Source organism: Colius striatus, chromosome 1 (assembly GCF_028858725.1).
Source record: "Colius striatus isolate bColStr4 chromosome 1, bColStr4.1.hap1, whole genome shotgun sequence".
In the NCBI taxonomy this organism is placed as follows: Eukaryota; Metazoa; Chordata; class Aves; order Coliiformes; family Coliidae; genus Colius; species Colius striatus.
The window spans coordinates 132,822,840-132,850,555 of NC_084759.1; the positions used below are offsets into that span (position 1 = coordinate 132,822,840).

The 27,716-nt window shown below is 47.3% G+C and overlaps 1 protein-coding gene across 1 annotated transcript; it reads right to left on the reverse strand.

Annotated features, from left to right (window-relative positions):
• Window positions 1-2,511: 2,511 nt before the first annotated feature.
• On the reverse strand, window positions 2,512-27,632 carry LOC104561936 (alpha-2-macroglobulin-like protein 1). The gene is made up of 34 exons (XM_062007741.1): window positions 27,574-27,632; window positions 26,618-26,801; window positions 25,450-25,612; window positions 24,863-24,915; window positions 21,844-21,864; window positions 21,181-21,340; window positions 20,680-20,764; window positions 19,291-19,402; window positions 18,155-18,269; window positions 17,642-17,751; window positions 17,000-17,167; window positions 15,318-15,423; window positions 14,827-14,972; window positions 14,391-14,540; window positions 13,326-13,478; window positions 12,292-12,376; window positions 11,637-11,736; window positions 10,749-10,974; window positions 10,493-10,619; window positions 9,751-9,872; window positions 9,200-9,254; window positions 8,522-8,605; window positions 7,662-7,838; window positions 7,433-7,514; window positions 6,528-6,684; window positions 6,230-6,304; window positions 5,685-5,847; window positions 5,064-5,278; window positions 4,710-4,925; window positions 4,473-4,597; window positions 3,894-3,984; window positions 3,086-3,154; window positions 2,684-2,786; window positions 2,512-2,552 (listed from the first exon to the last, which is right to left on the reverse strand). The coding sequence occupies exons 1-34, from the start codon at window positions 27,630-27,632 to the stop codon at window positions 2,512-2,514; spliced, it is 4,098 nt and encodes a 1,365-aa protein (XP_061863725.1).
• Between the last annotated feature and the right edge of the window lie 84 nt (window positions 27,633-27,716).

Genomic DNA, 27,716 nt, shown 5'->3' on the forward strand with positions numbered 1-27,716 from the left:
GTCTGCAGGTTCAGGGTAAGAAGTGATTAGCAATGTAATTAGTAAAGGTGAGTTCCTGTATCTCAGTGGTTAAACTGAGGGAAAGGGAGAACTGAAGTGGAAGGTTTGAGATGTCCAGCTCATGACGGAGTTGGAGGTACATTAGAAGAAACCAAAGACTTTCTGTCCCGAGTCCTACCATCAGTCCTGGTGTTTTGCATTTATGCTTTCCTCAAGTCAGCAAAGTTCCTTGCCCTGCAGTTACACAGTCCTCCAGCCCTGTGCACACAACACAACACACCTTTGCTACAGGGCCTGACTGCTTTTCAGTGCCAAGCTTTTTGCAGTCTCAGCCTGCCTTCTGATCCATGACAGGGAATTGGCACCTGCCCACCCTCTTTCCAGGCTGAGCAAGGACAAAGTTTCAACTTGACCAGCATCTGATCCTGCAACTTTGCTTGCGTCTCCATGCTTCCTTGCACACAGGACACAAGATGGAGGAAAATATTTACTTCATGAACCACCTGTGGGAGGCACATAGCCCTGCCCTAGCATGCCTACCACAAGCCCCACACTCTTAATAGTGATTCTGACACAGGTTTTGTAGGGGTAGAGTCAGAGAGTGTCCTGTCCTAGATGGCTCGGCAGTCCTATTTGGTCACGAGGTGCAAAAAATCCACCCTGAGTTCCCCATTGTTAGTTTTCATACTTCAAGAACACAGATTTGTTGTTGTTGTTGTTGTCATTTGTTGTCTTCACAGGAATAGGGACAGACCCATCTTCTGCAGTCTCTGTCAGTCCTTTTCACTCCTGCCAACAACCACCACATGGAGATGAGAAGCAAAGAGGAAATATTTGAAACATGCTACTGAGGAATAGTTTCTGACAGGCTCAGACTGTGTCTGGCATCTTATTAAAAGTCAGGAGACTCGAACTGTCTAATTGCGTGATTACTCACATTTACTGTTTTCTCCCAAACCAGGAAAATGGCATTTGAGAGCATGTGGGAAAATAACATCTTCATCTCTGTTCTATGTGTGCATGTACATGAATAGGCGCACAGCTCCGCTCCTCTGGTAGAGGAGCAATTGCACAGGAGGAGGTAGAGGATCCACCAAGGCAGAATTGGTACCTGGGGGAGGTGACTATCACACAAGCTGGAGCTGAAGGCAAGGGAGGTCTGGGATGTGTTCAACAGTTCCTTTGGCGAACGGTTGCATTTAGAGGCCTTTATTAAGAGCAATTGGCAAGGCTATATTGCTGGGGGGGGGGCGGGGGGGGGGGGTGAGGTGCTACAGTTTCAGTGCACCATATTACTTTCTGGACACTGCTTCAAAGAAGAGCTGACAGCATGAGAGCCTGCAGGAAGGGCACAGGAGACAGAGCCGTCACAGCATGTTCATTTGCATCTCGTACTCCAAAGCTGCCTGAGCCCCACTGCAGGAAGTAGCCTGTAGCTCATCAACAACTGGCACAATGGCAGCAAGGTCAGGGGTCATGCTTACTTTAATTCTTCTTCCCAGGCATATACCAAATATGTGATACCCACCTCCCCTGCCCCAGCCTAGGCCCTCACAGGGCAGGCACAACTGCTGGACTGTTGTCATCCCTCCATATATCCACTCAGGCACAAGACTATACTGGCTCCAATTCAATGCGGGCTGTGTCCCAGCTGAGGCATTTCTCCCTTCCAATCTATGCCCAACCTGAAATATTGGGCAAAGGCAAGAGACATGATGTGGCAGTTCCTCTTCTTTCCTTTGTCACAAATTTGAGAGCTCCTCCACCCCATTCTGAGTAAAAAAATGTGATTGTGGGGACAGAAGGTAAGACAGACAAGGAGAGCATGATCCAGTCCCTTCACAGTTATCATCAAGCTGTGGAAGGTGCCCATCTTGGCTAGTAGTTGGGGTGGCTCTCTAGGCAAGCCCCTAGGCAGCACTCCCTGTGTGTGATGGTGTCAGGATGCAGCATGTACCATGACAAGATTCTGTCTTAGCCTTTTAGAAAGGAATTCTGTCCTGGCTTCAGGCTGCTACTGACAAGCCACCCCTCTTCTGGTGGCTTGCTATGTCACTCCACAAGACAAAATATTACCAGATTCAGCTTGCTCCTTTGGCTCCCTGAAATCCCCTTTCCTACCCTTCAATGAATACAGGGGGGAGTGGAGGAAACAGAGCCATGTGTAGGTCTGAAGGCCCTTGTTAGCACAAGCTGCTACAGCTCCAAGTTCTCATTCCATGTGATGCTCAGTCCTTCCTTTCTCACTCTTTTTGGAGACATGCTGTCACTGTCTCCACCTTCCACCAGAGCCTTCCAGCTGCCTCCCCTGGCTGAAAAAAAAACCCCTAAAATCATCCTAGCTCCACATGCCTAGCCACAGGCAACTGTCAGTTCCTCTTTCTAGCTAGATATATGCTCCCCTAACTGATTACCATCCTCTTTCACATCTTTGCTTACATTTCTCTCCCACCCAAGACTCATCATATCCTGGTGTCACTGTCTGTGTCACACAGGGACTTGTTGCCTACCTCAATTACAGACAGCACTGTAGTCAGTCAAGGCTTGCTCCTCTGGAAAAGGAAACGAGAAAGTTGATAATACATACAGGCATGCACACAGAGGAGTGCTCAACATATTTTCCTGGACAGAAAAACAGGAACCCAGCTCCCAGTCCCAGAGTAGGAAGGAATCTTTAACCCACCTGGCTGGTAATAGTCGTAGACTTTGATGCTGGCCGGTTTCAGGTTCTTTATCTGAATTACTTGCTCCAGTTGCAGAATGAAAGTCTGAGTTTCGTCATTGAGCTTGTGGAGAATGAAAGGATCAGCAAGGAAGGGGAGAAAGAAGTCATTGTACCTTCATCATCCCCAGCTTGAATGTTTTCCTGTGCAAAATTTCTCGAATCCATCAGAGATTCTGGATTTTGGAAACGGTGTTTGTGTGAGGAACAGCAAATGCTAACCCAATGACAAACTGGGCAAGCTTCCTCTACTCACAGTTCTACCAGTGCTCTCTTCTCACGTCTAGTCCAACCTTGGATTCTCCTTGTTCTCTAGCCTCTTGCTCTCGCTGAGACAAAACAAAAGCTTTTGTTCCCACTTACCTTCTCCAGATAAATGTAGACCACATCAGGTTTCACTTCTAATTTCTTAACAATGGTTCTGTGCTCCAGCTGACATAAGAGACAATAACAAAGAGAATTTGTGAGTACTTTCCTTAGGGGTTCCTGACCTGAGAGACCCACTGTTGAATGGAAGGGATGGTGTGGAGCTGGACTCTCTATGGAACTGGATCTTTCTCACATGTAAGGGTTCTAGCAGTTATATCCTTGGCAGTCCCTCGTGGACGTCCCTTGTGAGCATCTCAGGGATGAACTATGCTGTTCCTGCTGAGTTAGAGGAATCTCCCACTCTGCAACAAAAGGCTGTGTGGATAGTACATAGGACAAGTGCAGGCACCAGTAAAAATTCTTGTTGTCTCATCTCTGATTGCTATACTGCTCTTTAAGACCTGTGTGGGTGCTGTGCAAATAATGCATCTCTCATTTTTATGTCTTAATTGGGAAAAAAAAATCTTTTTGTCTAGAACTAGGGTTTCTCTAAGAAATCTTGTCTTAGACCTTCTGGCAAACAGATTCTGGTGTTTAGCACACATGGCAGCACATTTTGCTTCTGGGTCAAGGCAGAAAGGTGCGAGCAGGAGAAGCTAAACCCCTTCTGATCCCCCATAGCCAACCATTGTAGGCCCTATATGGAAATGAGAGGTTGTGGTTTGATTACAACAGCAAAGGGCCCCTGCTAATTTAGTTGCTTCATGGCCTGAAATGAACAGTTCCCAGAAGTTCCAACAGGAGCAAGCAGCTGGGACCCATTCACCACAGCCATAGGGGTTTTTTACTCCAAAGTCCTTACCAACATTTTGGATCCAGGAGACAGGACAAATCCAGACAGCAGGGAAACCTCCACAATCACCATGTTGGATGTGACTCTGCTCCCAGTGTAGCTGAAGAAGAAGAAACAATCAGAGAGTCTGACTGTGAGAACAGCTTCGTCACAGCCCCCCTTCCCTCTGTCATAGAATCATAGAATGGTAGGGTTGGAAGGGACCTTCAGAGATCATCTAGTCCAACTCCCCTGCAGAAGCAGGTCCACCTAGATCAGGTTGCATAGGAACATGTCCAGGTGGGTCTTGAAGACCTCCAAGGAAGGAGACTCCACAACCCCTCTGGGCAGCCTGTTCCACTGCTCCATCACCATACCCCGTGTGTAGGACCCTGAGCCAAACATCCCATTGGTGACTGGGAACATGGTAGCAGAAGCAGAAGCCAGCATCTTCCTTCCCCATCCCCTTGACCTACCAAATTCACTCTTGCCACTCTCTCTTGTCCACCCAAAGTCCCAAGTCCCACCATTACAGCCCTGAGGCTCTCCTGGCTGCTGCCCCCAAGCACAGTAGGTATTGCTAGAGGAGGAAACAGCTCTTGGTGTCACCTGGCAAGGATGCGGACAGTGAGGACACGTGCATTGGCCTGGCTACAGTTGGTCAGCTCTGTGTTGACATGCAGAGTGAAGGCCACAGCAGCCCGTGGGGGAGGTTCATGGTATCTCAGTACTGTCTGCAGGGCAAGGGCCAGGAGGGGAAAAGACAGGCCAGGCATCATCTCAAGCAGGGAGAAGAAACAAAGTGCTCCACCTCTCCTCTCTCCCATGCTCCTGCCACCAGCTCACCTGAGTGAAGATGCAGCTGCTGCCATGGGCCTGCACCAGGAATTGCCCTGGGATCTCTGTCAGCACTGCCTGCTGCAGCAGCAGCCTCTTCTGGCGGCTGACTTGGAAAGACTTCCCGAAGCCTCTCTGGGACCTCACTCGCACAAGTGCCTGGCCCCAGGCACTGAATGTCCGTGCTGCATATTTTGCTAAGGCTTGCAAGGCAACTACTGTGTCCTGGGGAGGGAGAGACAGTCACCTCTCTGAAAGCATCATCTCTAGTGAAGCCAACTTAGAGCAGGAAGACCTCAAGAGGACAGGTCCTGCAGATCTCAGGTGCAAAAGTGTATCAATCCACAGGGAGCTACTTGTTACCTGGGTGGAGGCAAAGCCTCCGTAGGTATTCTGCTGCCGGGTCAGCCATGCCACAATACCAGCTGCAGTTTTCATGTCATCTGCATGCACCCGTGGCTTAGAGAGGTAAGCCAGGAGGACATAGGCTGTCACCTCTGTGTCCACTGACTGAGTACCAGGCCAGAAGTCTCTGGAAGCTGGAGGGATTGGCTTGGAGCTCCAGTGGATTTGTCCTCCTGTGGAAGAAAAAGGAGCATGCAAGTTATGTGGGGAGTACATAATTAGCAGTTCTTAGGGAACAAAACCCAGAGTGCTTTCAGGGCTCCTTCAGATCATGCCCTGTACTCAGGCCAAGATCACTTTCTTCCATTTATACTCTAGGGCTTCATCTGGCATTTGCTCACAAATTCCTACCTCTTCCCTCTAGAGGATCTTGAAATCTTCCAGGTGAGGAAAATGTTTTCTAGTAAGTCACCCTCGCAGCTTGTGAAATAACTTTCTGCATTTTCAGTTACACAGTGCAGCTACTTCTCAAATGCCAGGAAAATGTAAAAATACACTTTTAACCACTGTAGCTAGGCATACATTACTCCAGGTCTCAGCAGGTGAATGAGAAACATCATCCCAACCAGCAATCAGCACCTGATTTGATGGCCTGTTCCTCCAGTTTGTGCAGCAGCTTCTGGGTTGTCTCATAGTCCCCAGCCAGGGCAAAGGCATAAGCCACCACAGCTTCTGTGTAGATGTTGGTGATGTTGTGAACTGCCTGATGCAGGCAGCGGAGGGTATTCTGCATCAGCTTGCCCTGTATTGGGAGAAAAGACACAGACCAGACTGACGGGCAAAATATGGGGCAGGGGACCTCATCCCAGGGAGCTGGACTATGATTTCCTGATATGTCTTCCAAAGAAACCCATTCCATTACACACTGTCTTGAGAAAAGAGGTTGTGCAGCCCCCACGTGCACTGGGAGCCACAGCTATCAAACACTATTGCACCATGCCAGTTTTACAGCACTGTTTCTTTTGAGTGACTTCACAGTGTGGCCAAATGTCATCTCACTTCCAGCAGCTCCCTACCCATTCTTGGCCTGGAGAATGCCAGCTCTGGGACCTGACATATGCCCATGATGGTGCACAGGTGTGGGAGGGGACAGGAGAGCAGGGGGGTAGCAGAAGTGTGCTCACCTTCAGCGGGTGACCCAGCTCTAGCAGTGCTGCAGCGATATATGCCCCTAGGGAGATTACATCCTCCGTGCTGCCCTGGGAAAGGAATGCACCTTTCACTCCCTCTGGTGTTTCGAAGGTGCAGGCAGTGACTTCCCAGAAGGAAAAGATTTCCTTTGTGTTCCCTGCCCAGTACCCTGCTGTCTGTCAGGCTGCAGGGGCAATTTTACAGGATCCTTTGGCATCCCACAATCTTGTGCTGTCACAATATCTGTCCAGCCATTCCCCAGCTGTGCTGCCTGGCTTGAGCTTCATTTACCTTTTGGGAGAAGTGAAAGAGATTCCCCTTGGTGGCAAAGCAGCCACTGGGGAGCTGATTTTGTTCTAGCCAGTGCAGGGCATCCTGAATGTTCTTGTCATCTACATAGATGTATTTCCTGGCTTGGCCAAAACTCTTGACTACAAATGCTGTCAGCCTAGGAAGGAGATGAGTTGTTAAAGAGAAACAAAAAGACAAAGAAAATGTCAAAGGCCTCCTGCTCTTTGTCCCTGAAGCTAACACTGACATGGTGGGGTGCCATAAAAAGAGTAATTTTCATACGGAAAGGCAAGCTAAAAGTGGAAATAGTCTGCAAGATCCTAGTGGCTCGTCTCTCTCAGCCTGGCTTTACAAATGTGAAAAATCTCTTATCCCTTCTACTTATTGCACTTCATCTCCCCAGATAACTAGAGACAATCTTGAATTCCTCATTTTTTTTTTCTTCCTGCCTTCCTTTCTCTATTTTTCCCAACCCAGCCACCACAGGGTCAAGCTGGGGCAATGCAGCTTTTTCAGACTCTCACAAGTAATACTCCCTGTCAGGAGACAATTTTTATTGCTCTTCCCTTATCTACCTCCAGTCAGTATGTATCCCTCTTGGTTTCCAGCACACCATCAGCAGTGCTTGGTGTTGTTTGTGGGGCAACAACAGGGCCATAGAGAGAAAAAGTGACCTCCTGCCCCTGTGACCTTCAGTCTTCATTGTTCCACTTTCCCAGAAACCCTACTGTCCTGTTTCACTGCTTTTTCAAGTGCCTCAAGCTCCTTCAATCTGTCTCCCTGCCAGAGGGCTCCTGAAGTCTCCACCCAAAAGAAGGAACACACATACTATCAGCTTTCCCAGGTACATTAACTGCTCTGGCCCAGACAGGAAAAATCAGGAGTAAGGGATTTGCAATGCTTACCAAGTGTTCCCTTCCCCATCCTGCTCCCCAAAGACACTGTAGGACCCATCTCTGTGCCTATAAAGAAGCTGTGTCTGGTACCCTGGGGAGGTGGGAACAGTGATTAATGCAGCACAGCAACACAGAGTGGCCAACACTGACAGAGTGAGTGCAAAGGCCTCACTCAGGAGCTGCTGGTAGGCTGGACACACAGCATGTCAGAGGAGCAAGGTGAGTCTGTTGTACTTGCCATTGCGCAGGAAGCCTGTCGCCCTCTCCCTGATCTCAGGAGTCAGCTGCCTTGTCTTCTCCAGGTACTGCAGCACGTAGACAATGGGGGTAAACAGCACCATGTTCTGCTCCCCACAGCCATGGGGCATCTGCACCAGGCGGTCCAGGTTCTGCAGTGCCGTCCCCATGAGGTCACCTATGCAAGGGTGTAATAAACAAAGTGGATGTAAGTATGATTTGAGGTGCTTCTCAGCCAGGCAGTGGCTAATAGTGCTTTATCTCAGCACAGGAGGAAAACACTGGAGAGAGAGGGAAAGAGATGCAAACAACAGAGTACAGGATAGAGAGCTGGTTACTCTCTTTTGCTATTTTGTCTCTTCCCAGTCTGGAATCCTGATGTAGGCTGACCACAATACAGTGTCCATAAGTCACTTTCCCTTATCAGCTTTTGAGGCCTGAAGGGCTCCAATCTGAGCAAGCACTTGTGAAAGGCTACAAGAAGAGCTGCAATTGCCCAGAATGTGTCGTACAGACAAATATAAAAAAGTACTTTGTGAAAGATTGAGATGTTTCTGGTCTTTAGCCAGGCCTGTTCTACCTAGCCATTTGTCAAGCACCAAAACATCAGTAAGCCAGCAAGGTGCAGTGTGAAGGTGTCCATATGTCCTCCAGTCAGCCAGAAAAGCCTTTGCATTTGGTTTCCTCTTTGGGGCTCTGTTGCCCATGGCTACTTATGCCATGTCTGGTTTCATACCAGTTCTGGCATGGAGGTAAATGAGCCAAATGCAAAGGCTTTTCTGGCTGGCTGAATGGTAGGTATGTCTGGTCCCAGCAGCCTTTCCAAAGCATTCTTTTGCGACTTAGTAAAGAATCACTTACCTGAGATGGAAATGTAAGCCCTGGCAGATTCCTTTACTGCATTGCTAGGGAGGCGAAGGGACATGGGTTCTTCAACCATGTTTCCTGATAACAACAGGATAAAGGTGTAGCATGAAACATCAAGCCAAATGCATCTAACCAGAGGGACAAGGCTGACACAAATAAATGCGACACTGCCTACACCCCGCTCACACAGAGTGCTCCCTACGGTCTTTCCCAGTTATCACACCAAGCTCCACTGCCTGGGAACTTTTCAGATTGGAAGAGATATGAGAGCTGCCATCCAGGCTGAGGGCTCACCAAGCTTCACAACTCAATTCACTACACTTCTCAAGCTTCACAGGGGGATATCCTGGAGACACTTGCAATGTTGCAGGGACATAGTGGGAAGGCTGGAACAGCTCTCAGTGGTGACTATCGAGCCCTAGGAATGCTCTAGGGCTGCGATGTGGGAAGGAGACCTCAGAGCAGGATTTTGTCACCTATAATCAGTAGCAAATTTAGTAGGATAGCACATGTGGAAGTAGTATGTCTTGTTCTTTCCTGTTTAATAGGAAAAGACATTTCCTATGTGAAAAATCATTTAAAAACATTCTCTCATCAGACTTCCCACAGTTTAGTCCTAATCTCAGGTCTAATTGTTTCAGGCTGCAGAATCCATTCATGCATTCCACATACCTCCTCTTGGGCACAGAAGGGAGCTGTAAGACTTCTCCACTAACACACCTTCAGGCTGCCAGGGCAGAAACATGAACATGGGACAGGAGAAACAAGAATACACATAAATTTTCGAAACAGCAGTAAAATTTCAGAGTAAGTTTGGGTCTGAATTCAGTGGTTAGTACCCAGGCTGTCAGGAACTCCATCCTCCCTCACCTTTGGCAGATCTGCATTAAAGCTGCCAGCTTCACTGATCAAAAGATCAAGAGCAAGCCTGAGGGATGAGGCTCTCTGGTCAGTGAGCATATACAAAAGCCCATGTACAATGGCTGATTGAGCAGGAAAAGGTACAGAGAGAAACACAGACAATGGTGTGTGAATGCACCTCTAGGAAGCATTGCAAGAGGGGAATAGACTTGGCTAGCTCCTGAGGGGAACAAAGCAAATAGAGTCACAGCCTTGGTATGATATTGCGGGCCAAAATATGAGGAGAGAAAACTATTCAGCCCAAGCCAGACTCTCATCCCCCAGGGGCAGAGAGAGAGAAGTGAGCTTGCTCATGTACTGACCCGGATCAGCAAGTGTTTGACCAGCATATGCCTCCGCCTCATAGTTGCTGGCAAGGGCTTCCTGCTCCCACATCGTGATGTGGCGTCCAGTACCTCTGTCCTCACTGTGATATTCAGAGTCCCTAGCAAATAAATTGAACAGAGGCTGCTGCTTAAACCTGTGGCAAAATGGAGTCAACTTGCTTTAACTGATAATAGTCTGAGATGCTTCAGGTGGCTGGTCTTTATTGCCTTAGCAATTTGGCAGGTAAAGGTGAGCCAGTCAGTACTGATGGCTTGTTCAGACACCCTAAGCATTCAGGAACTAGGTAATTCCTCACCAACAGTTGCTTCATTGCACTACGTATGTAATAGGAGTATTACTACTACTACAGTGCACTACATTGCACTACAGAAGGTCCAGCAGCCCTTTGGACCCCAGTGTCCCCTTCCCATTGCATATGAAGCATAGCACCAGAAATACACGGTTTCCCCATCTATATTCATGCAGACTCTTCCTCCCCAGCTAGTCCCATAGCTCTCTCTTGAAGAGTTCTCCATGCTACTCATTCAGTTCTTGCCCTCTCTGATGAGTCTTTCTAAGAAGAGAGAAAGAAATCAGACACAATGGATTGCATGCTTGAACCACTAAGAACAAACTTTGGGATTCAGAGGGGGCAAGGTTCTGGCAGCTTCTCTGGACCTTCCATTCTCACTTCATTTTTAGGGTTCCTCATAACCACTCCCCATTTTGCTGACATACCCAGATGGACTGCTGTCACATTCCACATGAAGGTCTTGGACTCCTCTGCACACAGGCACTCCTTGTCCCTGCAGGTCCGGCATGGCTCCACCTGGAAGTCTGAGGATTTAGCCAGGGACACATGTATCTGAAGGAATGACAGACACAGGCAAGTGACCGGGCAGCCCAGGAGAGGTGTCTTGGCAGGACACAATCTAAAACTGGAGGGCATGGTAGGCCTGTCTCACACAGTGTTACCTGTGGCACAGGCACACACCTGTACACACTGCTGCAGGTAGTTGAAGACAGTAGCTTTCAGCATGAAGGTCTCTCCTAGGACAACAGAATATGGCAGCATCACATCCAGAAAGAAGGGCTTGACTGTTCTGAGTCTTGTGGTTGGGGCAAGGCCAAACCCCCTCCCAGCCAAGCAGAACGTCTCAACTTTCCACTGTGCGGCAACAGCAGGCACTGAGACTGGGACACTCCTGCTTCCGTTGGTGCTGAGAGGAAGAGAGCACTTGCATGAAGAAATCCATCCCACTTCACTGCAAACAGGACACCTCATGGCCCCAAGTGAGGGAGGTTACACAGGTCCTCATGGTTCAATCAGCTCTATTACCAATGACTTCTGATGGTAGCAAAGCAGCCCTCAGCAGTTTGTTTCCTGAAGCCAAAAGCCCTGCTTGAATGTCATCAATAATGGCTTTATACCCTTCCCCTGAGCAAGACACTGCCCAAGCATGTACGTTCTTACAACACCATGATGTCAGTCAGCAGCATGATGTTCTGGAAAGCAGAATCATCAGGTGGATTCTTCAGTCCCAATCTAAGTACTGTGGCAACAAGGGCTACAAATTTAGCCAGTGCACCCATCAAATTGAGAAGTCGGTAGATTGCACCCCAATATATGAAGACAGGACACTTGTTGGTTTGGTCTTGAAGCTTATTGCTCTTCTTTAAACCTATGTAGGCTTCAGTTCTTTACCTCAAAGTCCTCCAGTCATTTAGTTTGACACTAGACTACAAATACAAGGAAGAGTCACAAAATTCACAGACCTCTCTTTATACCTACAGCTGAACTTTTCCACAAATGAAAGTCAGCCAAGACTCAATAACAAAGGGATCATCCTTCTGTGCATTTGTAAAATCTGGCCTCACTTACCCAACAGAGAATACATTCCAGATCCAGGTTTCAGGGAAATGGTGGGTTGTAATCTGAGGTTGTTCCTTAGTGATTTTTTGGTCCTCTGTAGAAGGCCTCCCTGAAAGAGAGGAGTCCTGCCAGAGTAGGATAGGTGAACCCTACCAGCACTAGAAAGCCTAGCACAGAGGTGAGAGGCAAAGCAAGTAGGAGAGACCTTGGAAGAGTCTGGCAGAGGAAAACACAAGGGAGTGGGCTGATGTGGTAGGAGAGGAAGTACATGTATTACATATATGTAATGTATTACATACATCACATATATGTAATATATGAAACGACAGCCCTTACACCCACAAGTGGGGACAGATGCGAGGTCTCAGCACAGCCTGTGTGGGAGTCACCAGGAATCTGATCTCAGCCCACACTTAGGTTTGTCTGCCAGGAAAGTGAACATCATCCTCTGTCAGAGAACATCCAAGAAGTGACATTCTTCAGAGACCTTTTTATAGACACTGGGCCATTCTGGCCAAGGCTGGTAGACCAGGAAGCTAGGCTGTGGCAGTAGCACTCGTTACTCCTCAGAGAGCCAAAATCCACCATCACCAAACCCCAGAGATCAGAGGCTCTTCCATTAGGGTGACCTCATGTCCCAGGCAGGCTGGGACCTGCAGCTTACCCACAGCTGGCTTCCTATCTGCCTGATGAAAGCACTGAGATGGCTTCTTGATAACAAGATTTGAGAAGATTTTCAGCCCCATATTCTGTTGAGAAAAGAAGGAGGGGAGGGGAAGCAGAAAAGCATCTGTGAATGGAGAAGAGTGGTCACTGCTCTTCAAAATGACTGAAAACTACCAAGGCCAGATCAGCTCCCTGCCCAGCCAGCCCGGAGCAGCACTAGCCCAAGCAGACACAGTGCTGCGGGAGGCATGCACAGCCTCCCTGATCCCTTCCTTCTCAGGAAGTCACTAAACTACCATCTCTCTTCTGGGGGATATCAGGATGTCTTTCTCCTCTAAAATGCATTTCTAGTGTCAATGGCACAGAGAAGGGGTGTCTGTGTCCTTCCCCATCCCCTCATACACAGTGGAGAGAATAGTTGGAGGAAATCTGTGCTCTGAAGTCATACAGAGGTGTGATGGGGAGCACACCTATCATTCAGCTCCTGGACAACACAAGAGAAGTCCCTCTGCTGTGCAAGAGCCTTCTAGGATGTGTCTCTGCTGCTAAATATAAGGGGACAGGGTCTGATCCCCAGGTCCAAGGTCAAACAGCACTGCCTGTCTTGTGTCCATGCTGCTTAAAGGCTAGTCCTTTCTAGAGGAGATCTGCCTGGGAGCTACCCAAAACAGTGCCAGAGAGCAGGGTAACAACCAAGTCATGTCAACAATCTGTGGTCTAACATTTGGGATTACTCTCTATTTCTCTTTTCTCTAATACTAGAGACAAACAGTACACAGCCCAAGGCCCAAGCACAAAAAGATGAGGTTTGCTGGTGCAGGATCTCATCATCTTGCTTTCTGCATTTGTGGAGGGAAATATAGTTGTTCATACTTATAATGGGATTGTAAATCTGTTGAGAAAGCACAGCTAGGTCAGGACAGACAGCAGGGCCTGCCTGGAGAAGGTAGGGCCTTCTCAGACTGCTTGGAAAGAAAGGTATCTGAGATGCTCATAATTTCAACAGCTCTGGGAAAATTAAGAAGTGATTACCCAGAAGATGTTAAAGATGTCAGACTGAAAGGAATGTTGTGGCTTCCCTTGTACCAGAGATGATATGGACTGAGACTGAACACAATGATCTGAACGCTCTTCTACTTGGGTAGGGTATCCATGTCGGTAGGCAGCAGGGAACAAACCATATACCTAGGGAAACTCACAGGGAAGGAAGAATCAGGCAAAGTGCAGATACCTCCAGACACTTCACTCTCCCCTAGCATATCTGTTCCTGCCCATCTACCTAGGCAGACCTTGTTTTCCTCCTTCACACAGTGACCTCTTCATCTATTAATCTATCTCCCCTTGCCACAGTCCCTGACTGCCTCCTCCAGTTCATCCATCACAGCATGACAGAATCACAGAATCTTAAGAGTTGAAAGGGACCTTGAAAGATCATCTAGTCCAATCCCCCTGCCAGAGCAGGACCACCTAGAGTAGGTCACACAGGAACTTGTCCAGGTGGGTTTTGAATGTCTCCAGAGAAGGAGACTCCACAACCCATCTGGGCAGCCTGTTCCAGTGCTCTGTCACCCTCACAGTGAAGAAATTCTTCCTTGTATTTCTTTGGAACCTCCTGTGTTCCAGCTTAAACCCATTACCCATTGTCTCATCACTGGCTATCATTGAGGAGAGTCTGGCTCCATCCTCCTGACACCCACCCTTTACATATTCGTAAACATTAATGAGGTCACTCCTCAGTCTCCTCTTCTCCAAGCTAAAGAGCCCCAGCTCCCTCAGCCTTTCATCATAAGGGAGATGCTCCACTCCCCTCATCATCTTGGTGACCCTGTGCTGAACTGTCTCCAGTAGCTGTCTGTCCTTCTTGAACTGAGGGGCCCAGAACTGGACATAATATTCCAGATGTGGTCTCCCAAGGGCAGAGTAGAGGGGTAGGAGAACCTCTCTTGACCTGCAACCCACATCCCTTCTAACACACCCCAGGATGCCATTGGCCTTCTTGACCATGAGGGCACATAGCTGGCTCATGGTCATCCTGATGTCTACCAGCACCCCCAGGTCAGCACTCCTGGGATTTTGCCTGATTGCACAGAAACTCACCATTTGTCTTGTCAGCTTGCTCTCTGGTCTCATGAAGGACATATTTTCATCCACTGCCTGCACTGCACATAGGGAGCCAGGAGCTGCCTGCAGTTGGAGTTGCACTGTTGACCCTGGGTGGGCTTCTTTAGCTGAGAATCCTACCTTGACCTTGAGCAACATACCAGGAAAGGAAACACAAAAAAGAGAGAAAGAGGGGTGAGGATGTTGACAGTAAGGCAGCAAAGGCAGGGAGATCAGCTGGAGTCTTCCTTGCTCAGACACTGCTATGAATAGAAGTCACTGCTGAAGCTTTCCTGGTCCCTGGGCACTGTGACAGACACCCCCTTCCTCTCTTCTCCCCATTTCTCTCTTTGAAGGATCTGAGTGTCTCCTTCCCTCAGGCCCACTAGTTCCTGCTTGTCAACTCTCCCCTAGTCACTGGAGTGAGTCTCACCTGGTTTTCAAAGCACAAGGCAACATTAAAACGGATGCTGTCAGCTGTCACCCCTCCATTGGGGAAGATGGTGTACACCACTAAGGAAGGTGATGGGGTGAAGTCAGCACTGAAGGTCAAAGGAATGGAGAAGGAGCCCATCAACACTGAGGAAGGAAAGGTAAAATGTTTTTATCACAGCCCCACTAAGAATTCCTTCTGACTTCCTTCTTTTTTCTGCTTTATAACCTCACAATATCAAACCAATTCCTGTTGCTGCTCTGTCTGCCCTCTCCCTCCATTCTCTGACCACCCATGCTCCATCTTCCCACGGGCCCTCCCGATCTCTCATCCTATCATTATTTGCCATTCTATCTTTTTGGCCTCCTCCAACTGACATTATTGCTTCCTTAGCCTCCCTCTGTCCTGCTCACTGATTGCTTCAGGACGTATAGATTTAGGGAATTTAGGAGAAACTCTGGCAGCTCTCATTGTCCAACCTATAAACCAACTAGGCACAACTGTTTCCCATTGTCCTGTTGCTTCAGACTTACTGTTCAGCTTTCCAACATGGACACTCTTTTCGCCCCTGACAACAATTCCAGCCTTCCCAATCACCTGTAGGAGAAGGGACATGAGATGTGCAGGCTACTGCTTGCCATTGAGTGCAGTCACACTTACCTATGCTCATCTTGCTCTCCTAATCAACCTCAGAAATAAACTGTGGGTTTAATCCAACCCCACACCTTGGGTCTGGAAGATTTGTGGACATCACAGTGTGGGAGGAGAAGGTTTAATATGTGAGATTCAAGTTTGATCTGTCCAGTTAAGACAATGGATGGATAGCAGGTTCCTGGGTGATAAGTGAGAGACAGCTAAGGTATTTCGCCTCCAGTAGGCATGTCACCACTCCAGACAAAAAGCCAATTCAACTGAGCAGTTTTTTAAGAACCAGAGTGAAAAAGTGATTCCCCATACAATTTTAAAGGGAGAAGAGTTTGACAGCAGAAGCTAAAGGGGAAGTAGGCTGCAAAGTTGGAAGCCTCCTTCCACCCACAGAGGTGATTGGAGCTCTGATACCAGGACTGTACTTTGACAAGGCTGAGCTCTACTCGGTGTAGTGTCTTTCCAGTTTTCCAAGAACAAGTTTTTCCCGTCACCTCTCCTGAGATGGTCTCCATTACACCCTCAATGTTTCTTTGGGGTCTGTCCCATCATTATAAACTTTCCCGCCAGGTTCTCTACTACCCTTACTCACATAAAATGCAAAACCTATACGGCTGGTGTCTTCTCCCAGGTCATCTCGACTGAGCCTGAAGGTCACCTGAATGTTCTGCTTCAGCCCACAAGGCAGTGTTTCCGTGGGTCGGTGTATGTCCAGGAAGCTCTTGGTTGTCACATGAAGAGGCTGCAGCTGATGGTAAGCATTTTTGTAACCAAGGTCATTTTTTTGAGGTATGTGCATGAGATTCTGCATCATGAACCTTCCCTGAGAGAGCAACAGAGAAACACAGAAATCAAGAGTTTCATGCTTCAGTGTTTTGTTAGGATGTCATCAGCTTGGTTCAGGAAAGGCTGTTGTTTAGTGTCTTCCTGATGGGCAAAAGCAGACATATAGAAGGGTAAGGCCTGAGAAAGTTAGAAAGACACAATTCACTGTAAATTAACACCATGATAAGAAAACTCAGCTCATTGGAATCCGAAACGTTCATTATTAAAGGCCTTGAAGACCCTGAATGCTAATAACTAAGAAATCGGTGTGCAGACAGCTGCAGATAAGAAGGACTTGGAGTGTGGAAAACAGAATTGTTTGCATCCTGCTCTGTGGCATGGATGAGACACTGTACAAGTGTAAGCTAGAGGAGGACTTATTACAATACAAAGCAGGGATAGGTCATGAATATGTAGTAGGCACTTACGCATACTACTATCTGTACCCTATAAGTAGCCCTTTGTTAGACAATAGTGTGTGCGAGTTGGGCAGAATTATCTCCCTCGCACCCGCCGGCGCAATACATACCTGCTTTAGAACCCTTAACCATGCTATAGAGTTTGTTCCACACATCATTCCTGCTGGCTCTGCACAGGCAGAGCTGTGTGGGGAGCCCAGGACTAAGCTGGCAAGTAGGCTACAGGGCAGGATTCTCACTTTCTCAAGGATTCTCACTTTCCCGCATGCAGAGGTGGGATTTACCTCCAAAGAGACTGATGAGCTGTTCCAAGCAGTTGTATCCAGGTTGAACGATGCTATTCCACTGTTATCTGTGATGTATGTTTTGATAAACCGATGCCGCATGAACTTTATCACAAGATAAACTTTTGTATTTTTCATAACATTTCCATAGTGATCCTGAAGCTTAATCTGATGACAACAGAGTGAGGCAGAAAAGACAGTCAGATATTTCTTCCAGGGTCATAACTGAAACCTTTCTCCCTCTGACAAACATATAGACTCCTGTATAGATATCTTAACTTCAGCCCAGCCCCAAGAAGACAGGAGACTTGTAAAACGCCATCATCTCTAAAGCTGAGCTGAGAGTTATTTAAACCAGTCTCCACCAAAAGCTGGGAGTGGCTAGAGCATGAGGAGCTCATCTCCTAGCCAACACTCTTGCTTCACAGCATCCCTGTTGAGAGATCACTCATTATCCTCAGCAGATGCTGGATACGTAAACACATCAGGGAATCAGAAATGTAGAAACCGAAGCTGCACTGTCAAGCAATGTGACACAGTGTAAGGTAAAGCACCTGAGTGGTTTGGGTCAGCAAAAAATTACTAGATACTAAATTCCTTGGCAAATGATGGGGAAAGAAGAAGCAAGAGAAAAAAAATCACCTTCCCCCTGTAGGGCACTCCAGGGATGTAATATGCATTTGGTGCCTCAAACACTGCCCTTGCAGCTGTCCTGGAAACAAGGATTTGGCTGGACGTGTTGATCTGCACCCCTGTTGGAATGCAGAGCACAAGGGAAGCAGGGTCAATGTAAGAGGTGACTACTGCACCCTAGTTTCATCTCACCTTGCTCTTTCCAACCCTTCTAAGTGGAGTGTCTCAAACTTCCTTCCTGACACCAGTACCCTTCAAGGTTTGACACCATTCCCATGACAGATCCTTCTTTAGTTGACTTCCTCAATCCCCTTTGTAGCCTCATGGACCACACTTCATCTTCCAGCTCCTGGCAGAGCAGCTCTCTGTGGGCACAGCAACTTCCTCGGGCAGGACCACTCTCCGTATCCCTCTGATGGTCCCAGCACCAGGTGGAGGAGAGGGAAAAGTGTGCCCACTCTGACCCTCACACCACCAGAATAACTCTCACCCTTGCACCTTCTCTGCTGAGTCCTTGGGTACCTGTGCCCTCCTCCAGGAGAGAAGCTTCTGTATAGAGCTTGCTGTCTTCCTTGCTGAGAGCCAGGTTGAAGACTGATGTGCTTACAGAAGGGGTGAAGCATCCCTTGCTCATGGTCTATAGTAGAAAATGATAGATATTATTTGGGGCTGGGGGGAAGGGAAGCAGAGTCAGAAGTACAAGGTATTAGTCATTCTATCATAACTGTTGACTGCAACAAGTATGAAGGCAGACTCACATATAAATAGATAGGGTCCACATTTTAAATTATGTGTTTTCTGTTTCATATGCATTAATATGTGTAAGTCACCTTGTAGGAAATGTAACAAAAAACACATCACAGTTTTCTTGACGTTGGATTGTTGGCAATTTTCCAGCTTTAGCAAAGAACTGAAGATCATACTAACTAGATCACAGAGAAAATATATGAGTATTTCAACAGCTCTAGCTAGAAGAACTGCAGAATCAAATGAAAATTCCAAGTAACAAATCATTTCCAGAGCTGGAAGATCACAACTACCATAACAAGTCATAAAGACAAATCATAAAGCATGAAAATTTTTCAACCATACACATACAAGGGAAGAGATCAGCTATTAAATACTTTGTTAGGAATGGAAATATGTAATAAGGAAAATACTAAACTATGCAATATATGAAAAACTAAAATTAAATATAAAAGCTACTGTGTGATTTGGCTATGGTGTTAACCATGTGCCCACCATACATTAGTGTCCTTGTGCAACCTCAGGCTAGATTCACCTTAACATAGCAATTTTATACCTGAGAAAGCTCTATTAATTGCTGTTTCTTACATTGTTCAAGTTTCTGGCAAGTTTCACTTCTTCTTTCCAGAAAAGAACAGAACTTTCTTTCCATGAAATAACTCTTTTCCATTCTCTTTCATTAATAAGCAAAGTTAAAAACAAGAACTTCTGGGGGTAAAGGTTTCTCAGTTGTTCTGGGCAACAACAGTTGCACTGACTGAATAAAACCAGTTACTTGTTAGTCTACATATACATTACAGAGATTGGCAAGCCTTCCCTACGTAGCATTTCATGCTGTTCACTCAGCCCTTGACACTTGGTCTCGTGTGGTGCTCCTTCACTACCCATGTATCGTCCAGGATTTTACTCACCGGACCACTGTACTCTCTACAGATGTCCCTGCTAACATTTTGAGGACGTCTCCTTGTCTTCTGGCACACAGTCACCCTCATAGACCCTTGCACTGCTTTCCCACAGCTGTACCTGCAGGGAGAATAGCAGATGAGCTGTTGAGCAGAGGCCCTGCATGTTTTGTTGAGCATGTTGCTCTACACAGGTAGCCTTCCTGATGAAGGTCTTCACACAGCTGGTAAACAGGCAGGCATAAATGAAAACTCAGCACACGGTGTACTTGAGTAGTGCAATAACACAGTTCTGTGCCCAACAGAGGCAGAAACAAAACAAAGGCATGAAAGGATACATGCTCTCCAAAGCTTTTCCAGGTGCTTGCTGTCCTGGAACTTCAGACAGATGCAAAGGGCTGACCTGAGCTCATGTGGCCACGTGGCACAGAGCAGCACCCAGTGGAGACATCAGCTCAGGCGTGAAAGTAGCAGAAACCTGTTTCCCTGCAGACAGCAGCAGCAGCAATACACAGCAAAGCCATTATAGAACTACAGTGTGACCTCAGACCTGCCTCACTATGGGCTTATCTCATGATCTGAACTTGTTTCCATCATGAGACTCGCTCTGCTGTGCTCTCCTGCCTGACTTGCCACTTTTCCCTGCTTTGAGTCTCTCTTGGTTTCCCTTCAGATAAATGATCCTGACAGTTACAGGAAGATGTTTATGACCCATCCTGTGGTTGCAGAGTGCTGTATTGTTTTCTACTAAAGATCCATACAGTGACATTTTAAATGTCCCAATTAAGGAGAAATTGTGATAGACCAGCAACAGACACCAAAAGTCTCTGGACAAACCAGCTCCAAATACAAATGAGTGCTTTATCTGTCTACAAACTGGTTTCCAGATAATTCTCCTTCTTCCTTCGTGCTTGTAGCATCGGAGGTCACGCTTTCCTTCACATACTTATCTACTCGGTTTTTGCTAATGGCTACATAACTAAAGAAACCCACTTGCTGCTTCCAAGAAGGTGGTAAGTTCAGTAGCAAGTGAGAAGGAACAGCATAGCCTTCTAAAGAGACACCAGTTCCTGCTCCTTTACCTCAGCAGATCAGCCTCATGTCAGATATGTGGGTTTTTTCCTCATATAAGGCCTTTTAAGGCTGGGAACACACAGCTTCCAGAGCAGGCTGTCACTTGCCTAGGACAAGTCTCCCTATAGCTGGATGCATCTCCCAAGTGTGGCTTCTCTACGTCTTCCCAAAGGAAGAGCCCATCAGTTTGCGTCTTGCACTATTTAAGATTCTTTGAAAGGAACAACTCTGTTTGGTCCTTCTTGAGTCACTTCTTGATGGACTTAAGAGATAGGAGACACTATTTTGATGAGCTCTTGCCTTTCCTCTGAATGTCATTCTTACCTGCCACACACACGCAGTGGGAAAGTTTTATCTGAAGCATAAATCTGAGCTGGTCCCTCGAAGAAAACATCAAACTTTTGCAACACTGGAACAACAACCACAGAGTTATTTCATCAAAGGCTATCACAAAAAGGAAGAGTATGTTCATGTAAGGCTGGAGTTCCATGAAGAAACATGTTCATGAGGACTAAGCAAGGACTAATTAAAAACAGGGAAACCAAAGAAAGAATCCTCTTTTTTTCCACCAACATTCAAACATCACAGAAGTCTTTAGTGCCTTCTCAGGCTGTGCCAGCCTATTTGCAAGCAGATACCTGCTCCAGAATCTCCAGAACAATCTCCCTTGGGTTAATTTCTGATATTTCCCACTTTATAGATCTGTATTCAATGTTAGCTCTCAGAGTAGTAAATCTTAGTTTACAATGCCTGTCTGTATTGTTATACAGACAGAAACAAGCAACTATTTCCATGCCATTCTTTGTTCTCCATACTGCATCTTACCGTGTTCCTGCACCCTAAAGGTACTGGATATTTTTGGGTTCACTACGCTGATGGTGTACGTTCCCAGAGAGAGTTCAGCAGCTAACTGGAAAGACAGGTCTGCAATGCCCTGTTTTGGTCTCACATTCAGCCACTGGCCAATGCGGTTTTGGTTTGGGTCCTGCAGTCCAAGGGAAGGAAAGAGGCAGCTGTCAGCAATACCTGTTATTCTCTACCCACAGCCCAAAGATTCAAAGGTGTTTCAGAGATTTCAGAGGCATTCACAAGTCCCTGCTGTTTTCTCCCCAGATAGTGGTGAAGCAATGTGCTGGAGGATCAACAGAGGTTAACCCAACCCACCCAAGGTTACTCTGCTCTTACTGCCATGGAAAAAAAAAGGTATGAAAGGTCCTGACATTGGGACTCTCCAGCCTTACATAAAGATGAGCTGTAAGACTTAGCTAAAGCCTGGTTGGCATTGTTCTTGAATGTAGAAATGGATGGACGCTGAGCCATTTGGATTGTTTATGTCTGTTAGTAAGAAGCATGTGGATCGCATATGTATGTGCATGTGTATACACAGACCCTAAGAAAACATAACTTGCTTCAGTAAGGCAGTGGCCTTGGTATTATCCATACCAAAGTACCTCTGCCCATAACACCTGAGGAGTCTGAAACACCCACCTGGAGTTCCACCACGGAGTACTGCAAAGCAAACAGATAGCAATGATATCAGAATCTAGCATGACACAACCTGCTTATAAACTTCTCTTACCCACCAAGTCCATATGTTGTGACCATGCCACCAGTCACATGAGTCTGATCCTACCAAAACCAGGTAAGGAAACGGTAAGGAAAATATACAACATAAAAGTCTAGGTTATTCTTTGAATTTCCTTTTTGATCTCTGACTTTTTAAGATGCACTTTGATAGATGCAACTGTGAAAGCTAGAAAAGTAGAGACACTCACAAATGACACCAATGCAAGTTCACAAGTATTAAAAATCATCAGTTTTGTAACATAAATCCCAAGAATTAGCAGAACAGCATCACCTATAGGAAGAAGAGATCCCACATTTTGCTGTAAAAACCCTGGCCTGGGAGATAAGGCTTGGAGATAGGAATTACTGCTCACTGCAGCTGACAGTACAAGGAAGGACAAAGAATGACATACTTCAGCCCTCCTAGGCCTATTAATTCTCTTTTTGTTCTCATGTCACTGCAGCCAGGAGGTAGTAGTGGTGAAGGACATATGTGTGTGGTCAGCAGGCTGAGGGAGGTTCTTCTCCTCTCCTCTGCCCTGGTGAGGCCTCATATGGAGACCTGTGTCCAGCTCTGGGCTCCCCAGCTCAAGAGAGACAGAGAGTTTATGGACAGAGTCCAGCACAGGGCCACCAAGATGATCAAGGGACTGAAGCATCTCTCTTATGAGGAAAGGCTGCTGGAACTGGTGCTGTTGAGCCTGGAGGAGACTGAAGAGGGACCTCATTAATACTTCCAAGTATTTGAAAGGTGTATGTCAAGCAGATGGAGCAACACTTTTTTTCTGTAGTATCCAGTGATAAGTCTAGCGTAATGGACAAAAGCTGGAACACACGAAGTTCCACTTAAGGAAAAACTTCTATACTGTGACGATGAGGGAGCCCTGGCACAGTCTGCCCAGGGAGGGTGTAAAGTCTCCTTCTGTGGAGGTTTTCAAAAGCCTCCTGGACATGTTCCTGTGTGACCTGATAGAGGTGGACCTGCTTGAGCAATAGGATTGGACTAGATGATCACCAGAGGTCCCTTCAACCTCTACCATTCTGTGTGAAATGTGATTTGGGAGCACAAGGCATAAGGAGGCAGGAGGAGGGGCTTGGGAAGGCAACTAGTGTGTAAGCAGAAGATCATCTAGTCCAATCCCCCTGCCAGAGCAGGACCACCTAGAGTAGGTCACACAGGAACTTGTCCAGGTGGGTTTTGAATGTCTCCAGAGAAGGAGACTCCACAACCCATCTGGGCAGCCTGTTCCAGTGCTCTGTCTCCCTCGCAGTGAAGAAATTCTTCCTTGTATTTCTTTGGAACCTCCTGTGTTCCAGCTTAAACCCATTACCCATTGTCTCATCACTGGCTATCATTGAGGAGAGTCTGGCTCCATCCTCCTGACACCCACCCTTTACATATTCGTAAACATTAATGAGGTCACTCCTCAGTCTCCTCTTCTCCAAGCTAAAGAGCCCCAGCTCCCTCAGCCTTTCATCATAAGGGAGATGCTCCACTCCCCTCATCATCTTGGTGACCCTGTGCTGAACTGTCTCCAGTAGCTGTCTGTCCTTTTTGAACTGAGGGGCCCAGAACTGGACATAATATTCCAGATGTGGTCTCCCAAGGGCAGAGTAGAGGGGTAGGAGAACCTCTCTTGACCTGCAATCCACATCCCTTCTAACACACCCCAGGATGCCATTGGCCTTCTTGACCATGAGGGCACATAGCTGGCTCATGGTCATCCTGATGTCCACCAGCATCCCCAGGTCCCTTTCCCCTACACTACTCTCTAACAGTTCATTCCCCAACCTGTACTGGTACGTGGGGTTATTCTTTCCCAGATGCAACACTCTATACTTGCCCTTGTTGAATTTAATTAGATTTCTCCCTGCCCAACTCTCTAACCTGTTCAGGTCTCGCTGAATGGCAGCACAGCCTTCTGGTGTGTCAGTCAGCCACATCCCCAGTTTAGTATCATCAGCAAACTTGCTGACAGTGCCCTCTGTTCCCTCACCAAGCTCATTAATATTGAACAGTACCAGTCCCAGCACCAACCCCTGAGGTAGATACAGACCTCCGTCTGGACCCTGCCCCACTGACCATAATTCTCTGCCTTCTTTCCTTCAATTAGTTAACAATCCACCTCACTAACCACACTCTCAGTTTTGCTGTGAGGATGCTGTGGCAGACGGTGTCAAATGCTTGACTGAAATCAAGAAAAGGAGTGTGGTCCTAGGCCCTCACCAATAGCCCCAAAAGGGGGAAATTAAGTCAGCAATAAAGAAGCTGATAGGATTCCTCCCTTTGTTTCAATCTCTAGGGATTTGATCCAACACTGTTCACAAGTGCCTGTCAGTCATGGCATGAATTACTGTTGGCTCTCCTTAAATTACCTGAGGACAGAGAAGTGTGAAATAGCTATAGCTGCTGGCTGCAGGTGTGACTGCTTACCACAGAAAGATGCTAGTCTTGCAGATTCCTGGCTAGTACATATGCAAGTCTCTGGTAACTTCTCACTCCCTTGACATGGAGAGAATGAGCTGCTGCCAGCAGCGAGTCAGTATAAGTTGGTTATAGTGTTTTCCCTTATTATGATCATTTCTTGTGTACCCTTTCCGCTATTAATTTTCCTTACAGCTTTGCGGGTGCATCACAGCTCCAGCCAAGTCTGTACACAATTTGTCTGTTAATTGTGCCCACGGCCAGCAGCCCAGGGATGTCCTCAGAAGCCCTGCCTGGTATTTTGGCAGAGGAGAGGGGGAAATGCTGGCAGCTCCCTGGCTGAGAGAGTGGCAACACAGCTGTCAGTAAATGGGTGCTGCTCTTACAATTTAGTTTAGTAGAGGGTTAGCCTCAGCCACTCTGGCAGCTGCAGACATTGGGACTGTGCTGGCAGAAGAGGTAGAACTGACAGAGGGAGCCTGGAGACTACCTCACCTACGCTTAGATGGGTTTTACCTTGCTGTTAACAGGACCAAAGTCTTCAGTCAACGTCACGATCCAGAATTTCACTGAAGGGGAAAAAGGGAGGAGAGCACATTATAGAGACTGAGCGCATCCGAGACTAGACTGAGGCTGCACTTGCCTCATTCTGAAATCACAGCCCTACAGGCAGCCCCACAGCTGCCTGGAAGCCCCCCTTTCCATCTGCCCAGCTCTACACACATGGCAGCAGCACAGCAGACAGCCTCACAATTAGGGTCCTTCCCACAGCATACACCTCGAGTTACCCTTGTGTTTCCTAATCTGCAGTGTGAGCAGACCAGTCCTACCTGGCCCTGGCTGAGAAGACTATGATCAGGTCTGCTCTCTCTTCCAAGCCAGCTCTACCTCTAGTGCAGATGAGACCAACCCTTGCAGTCCCCTCCTGCCCCTAAAACATGGGGCACAATATGTGACTCCCGAAGACAGCAGATAGCTTCCCCCTAAGTCCCCATGAGGCTGGATGGTACAAAGCATTTGGCACACCACGCGTAGGAAACCGGGAGCAAAGTCCAGGCAGAGCAGGGCAGAGAAATTGTCAGAGTGCTCCATGCAGGGCTTACCAGTCTGTCCTGGATTATAGACAGGTTTATCCACCTGGATGAAGGTGCCTGTGCCAGCCCTGCGGATCAGGACTTGCTTCTGTTCATTTGTACTGTAGTAATAGCCATTGGAGATGCGCAGGTGGACAGTGCCCACTGCCTGGCTGCCTGCAGGTTGGGGGACCTAGGACATAAAAGAGGAGCCACCAGGTGAGTAGGCAGTAGGACAGAACAAGATGGCAACAGAGCAGTGCTCTTCTTCTCGCTCCTGCTGCACTGTGTGGCCATCCTCTTCTCCATCTTACTCTGAAGGCTAGCACAGGATGTTCCCTCGGTGGCTGAGAACTGTGTCTATGGAAGCACAGGGAGCAAAGCCTTTGCACCTGGAACAGATCTTGGACAAGAGGAGTGTGTTCTAGCCCTTCACAGGGCCACTGTTACAGCTTGCATAGAATGAGATGAAGAGGACTTAATTCAAGGAAATAAAAGGCCTATATTGATAAGAAACGGATTTCCTAGAATGTGCAGGTCATGGAGGCTGAAATCCACTCTTAATTGGTGCAAACTAAGAAAATAAGATTCATGAATTTGGCAGATCAGAGAGATTTGTGCTGAGATTGTGTGTACACCTTCCCATGTCTTTCCTAATACTCCAGTATACTTTCCCAGCCCTTGAAGAGAAGCTTGGAAGGAAGCAGACATGATGGGAGGCTGTCTGAGATTAAGTATCTGCCTCTTTATAGAATCATAGAATGGTAGGGTTGGAAGGGATCTTTAGCAATCATCTAGTCCAGACCCGCTGCAGAAGCAGGTCCACCTAGATCAGGTCACATAGGTCACACAGGTAGCTCTTCCTGCATCACAGTTCACAAATGACACCCTGTGACAGTGCTTCCTTCTCAGACAAGAGAATGAGCTGCACAGGTGTTATTTGGGTGCTTCTAAGTGCCTCCATCCTCCTCAGTCCTTTGTTGCCCGGCCAGGCAGTCTTCATTCAATATGCTACTGGGGTAGACTGTAAGATACCCAACAGAAACAGTATCATGGAGACAGGCAAAGGCAAGGAGCAAAGTCATCAGGCTCCCACTTTCTCCCTGACTTTCCATTCACTCCTTTCCATCATCATCATTCTCTTTTTCACTGGTAAGAGGAGTCATGAGCCAAAAGAGCATGCTGCAATGATCCTGACCTGAAATTTGGAGCATTCGAAGATCCAGTTGTTTCGGACAACCTTGCGATAGAGGCTGAGGTTGCCAGAGGGATGCACAAGAGTTAAGGCCACACGAAGAGGTTTCTCCATGCCACGGAGGTCCAAGCACACTCTCTGGGAAGAGGGGTAGGTCAGTGCAGCTGGAATGATGATCAGGTACCTCCTACAGAGGGGAAACAAGATATTATACTCTAGTAGCAGACTCATCCACTCTTGGCATGAATAACCCTATGGTCTGAGGAAACAGGAGGGTTTACTATCTCTCCAGGGGCTGGAGGTGCTGCTCTGGTGCAGTGAGAACAGATTAACAATGTGAACGTCTTGTGGAGGTGATGAAAGGTACACAATAAATTTCAGATAAATATAAGAGAAATGTTTTCAGGGTGACCTCAAGTCACATTGGTGTGTATGTGGTTTTGGGGGATGCTGCAGTAGTGCAGAGAAACATACACAGTAGAGACCATCACTGTTTCTGCAAAGGGAATGGTTCTTAGCTGTTCCCAGTACACATGGAAAATGCAACAATCCAGCCTCGCAACTGACAAGGATTCACCCTTCTTGCTTTGAGATGGCTCCTCAGCTACCTTAGCTGCACACTGGTCCCTGCTTAATCACTAGCCCTGCAAAGGGCTGCAGGGCCCTTTGCTTTATTCTACTCTTTTCCCTTCTGGCCATCTCAAGCTTCAGTATCTCACTCTTCTTGTTCCTACTACCAGTCCTCACCTAGCTCCCATACTGCAGCAACATCCAGGAGAGAAGTTCCCACCTTCAAGGATGATCTCATGTTTGTACCAAGGCTTGTGGCATGCTGCATACCATTGTAGATCTATCACTTCCAGGAGATGGCTCACAGGGTCCCACACTCTATCTCTAATAGCCTGGTCCCTCCCTCAGCATCACAACTATCAGTCACCAGGTTTTTAAAGAGCACTTACGGTTGTGCGACTATCCCCAGGTTACAGAGCAGGCAGCTCAGGAGGAAGGGAATCCACATTTTCATGGGAGGCCTCTGAAGAGGTAGATTCCTCTGAGGGCTGGTCAGGAGAGAAGGTTGCATGCAGCTTCTCTACTTCCAAGG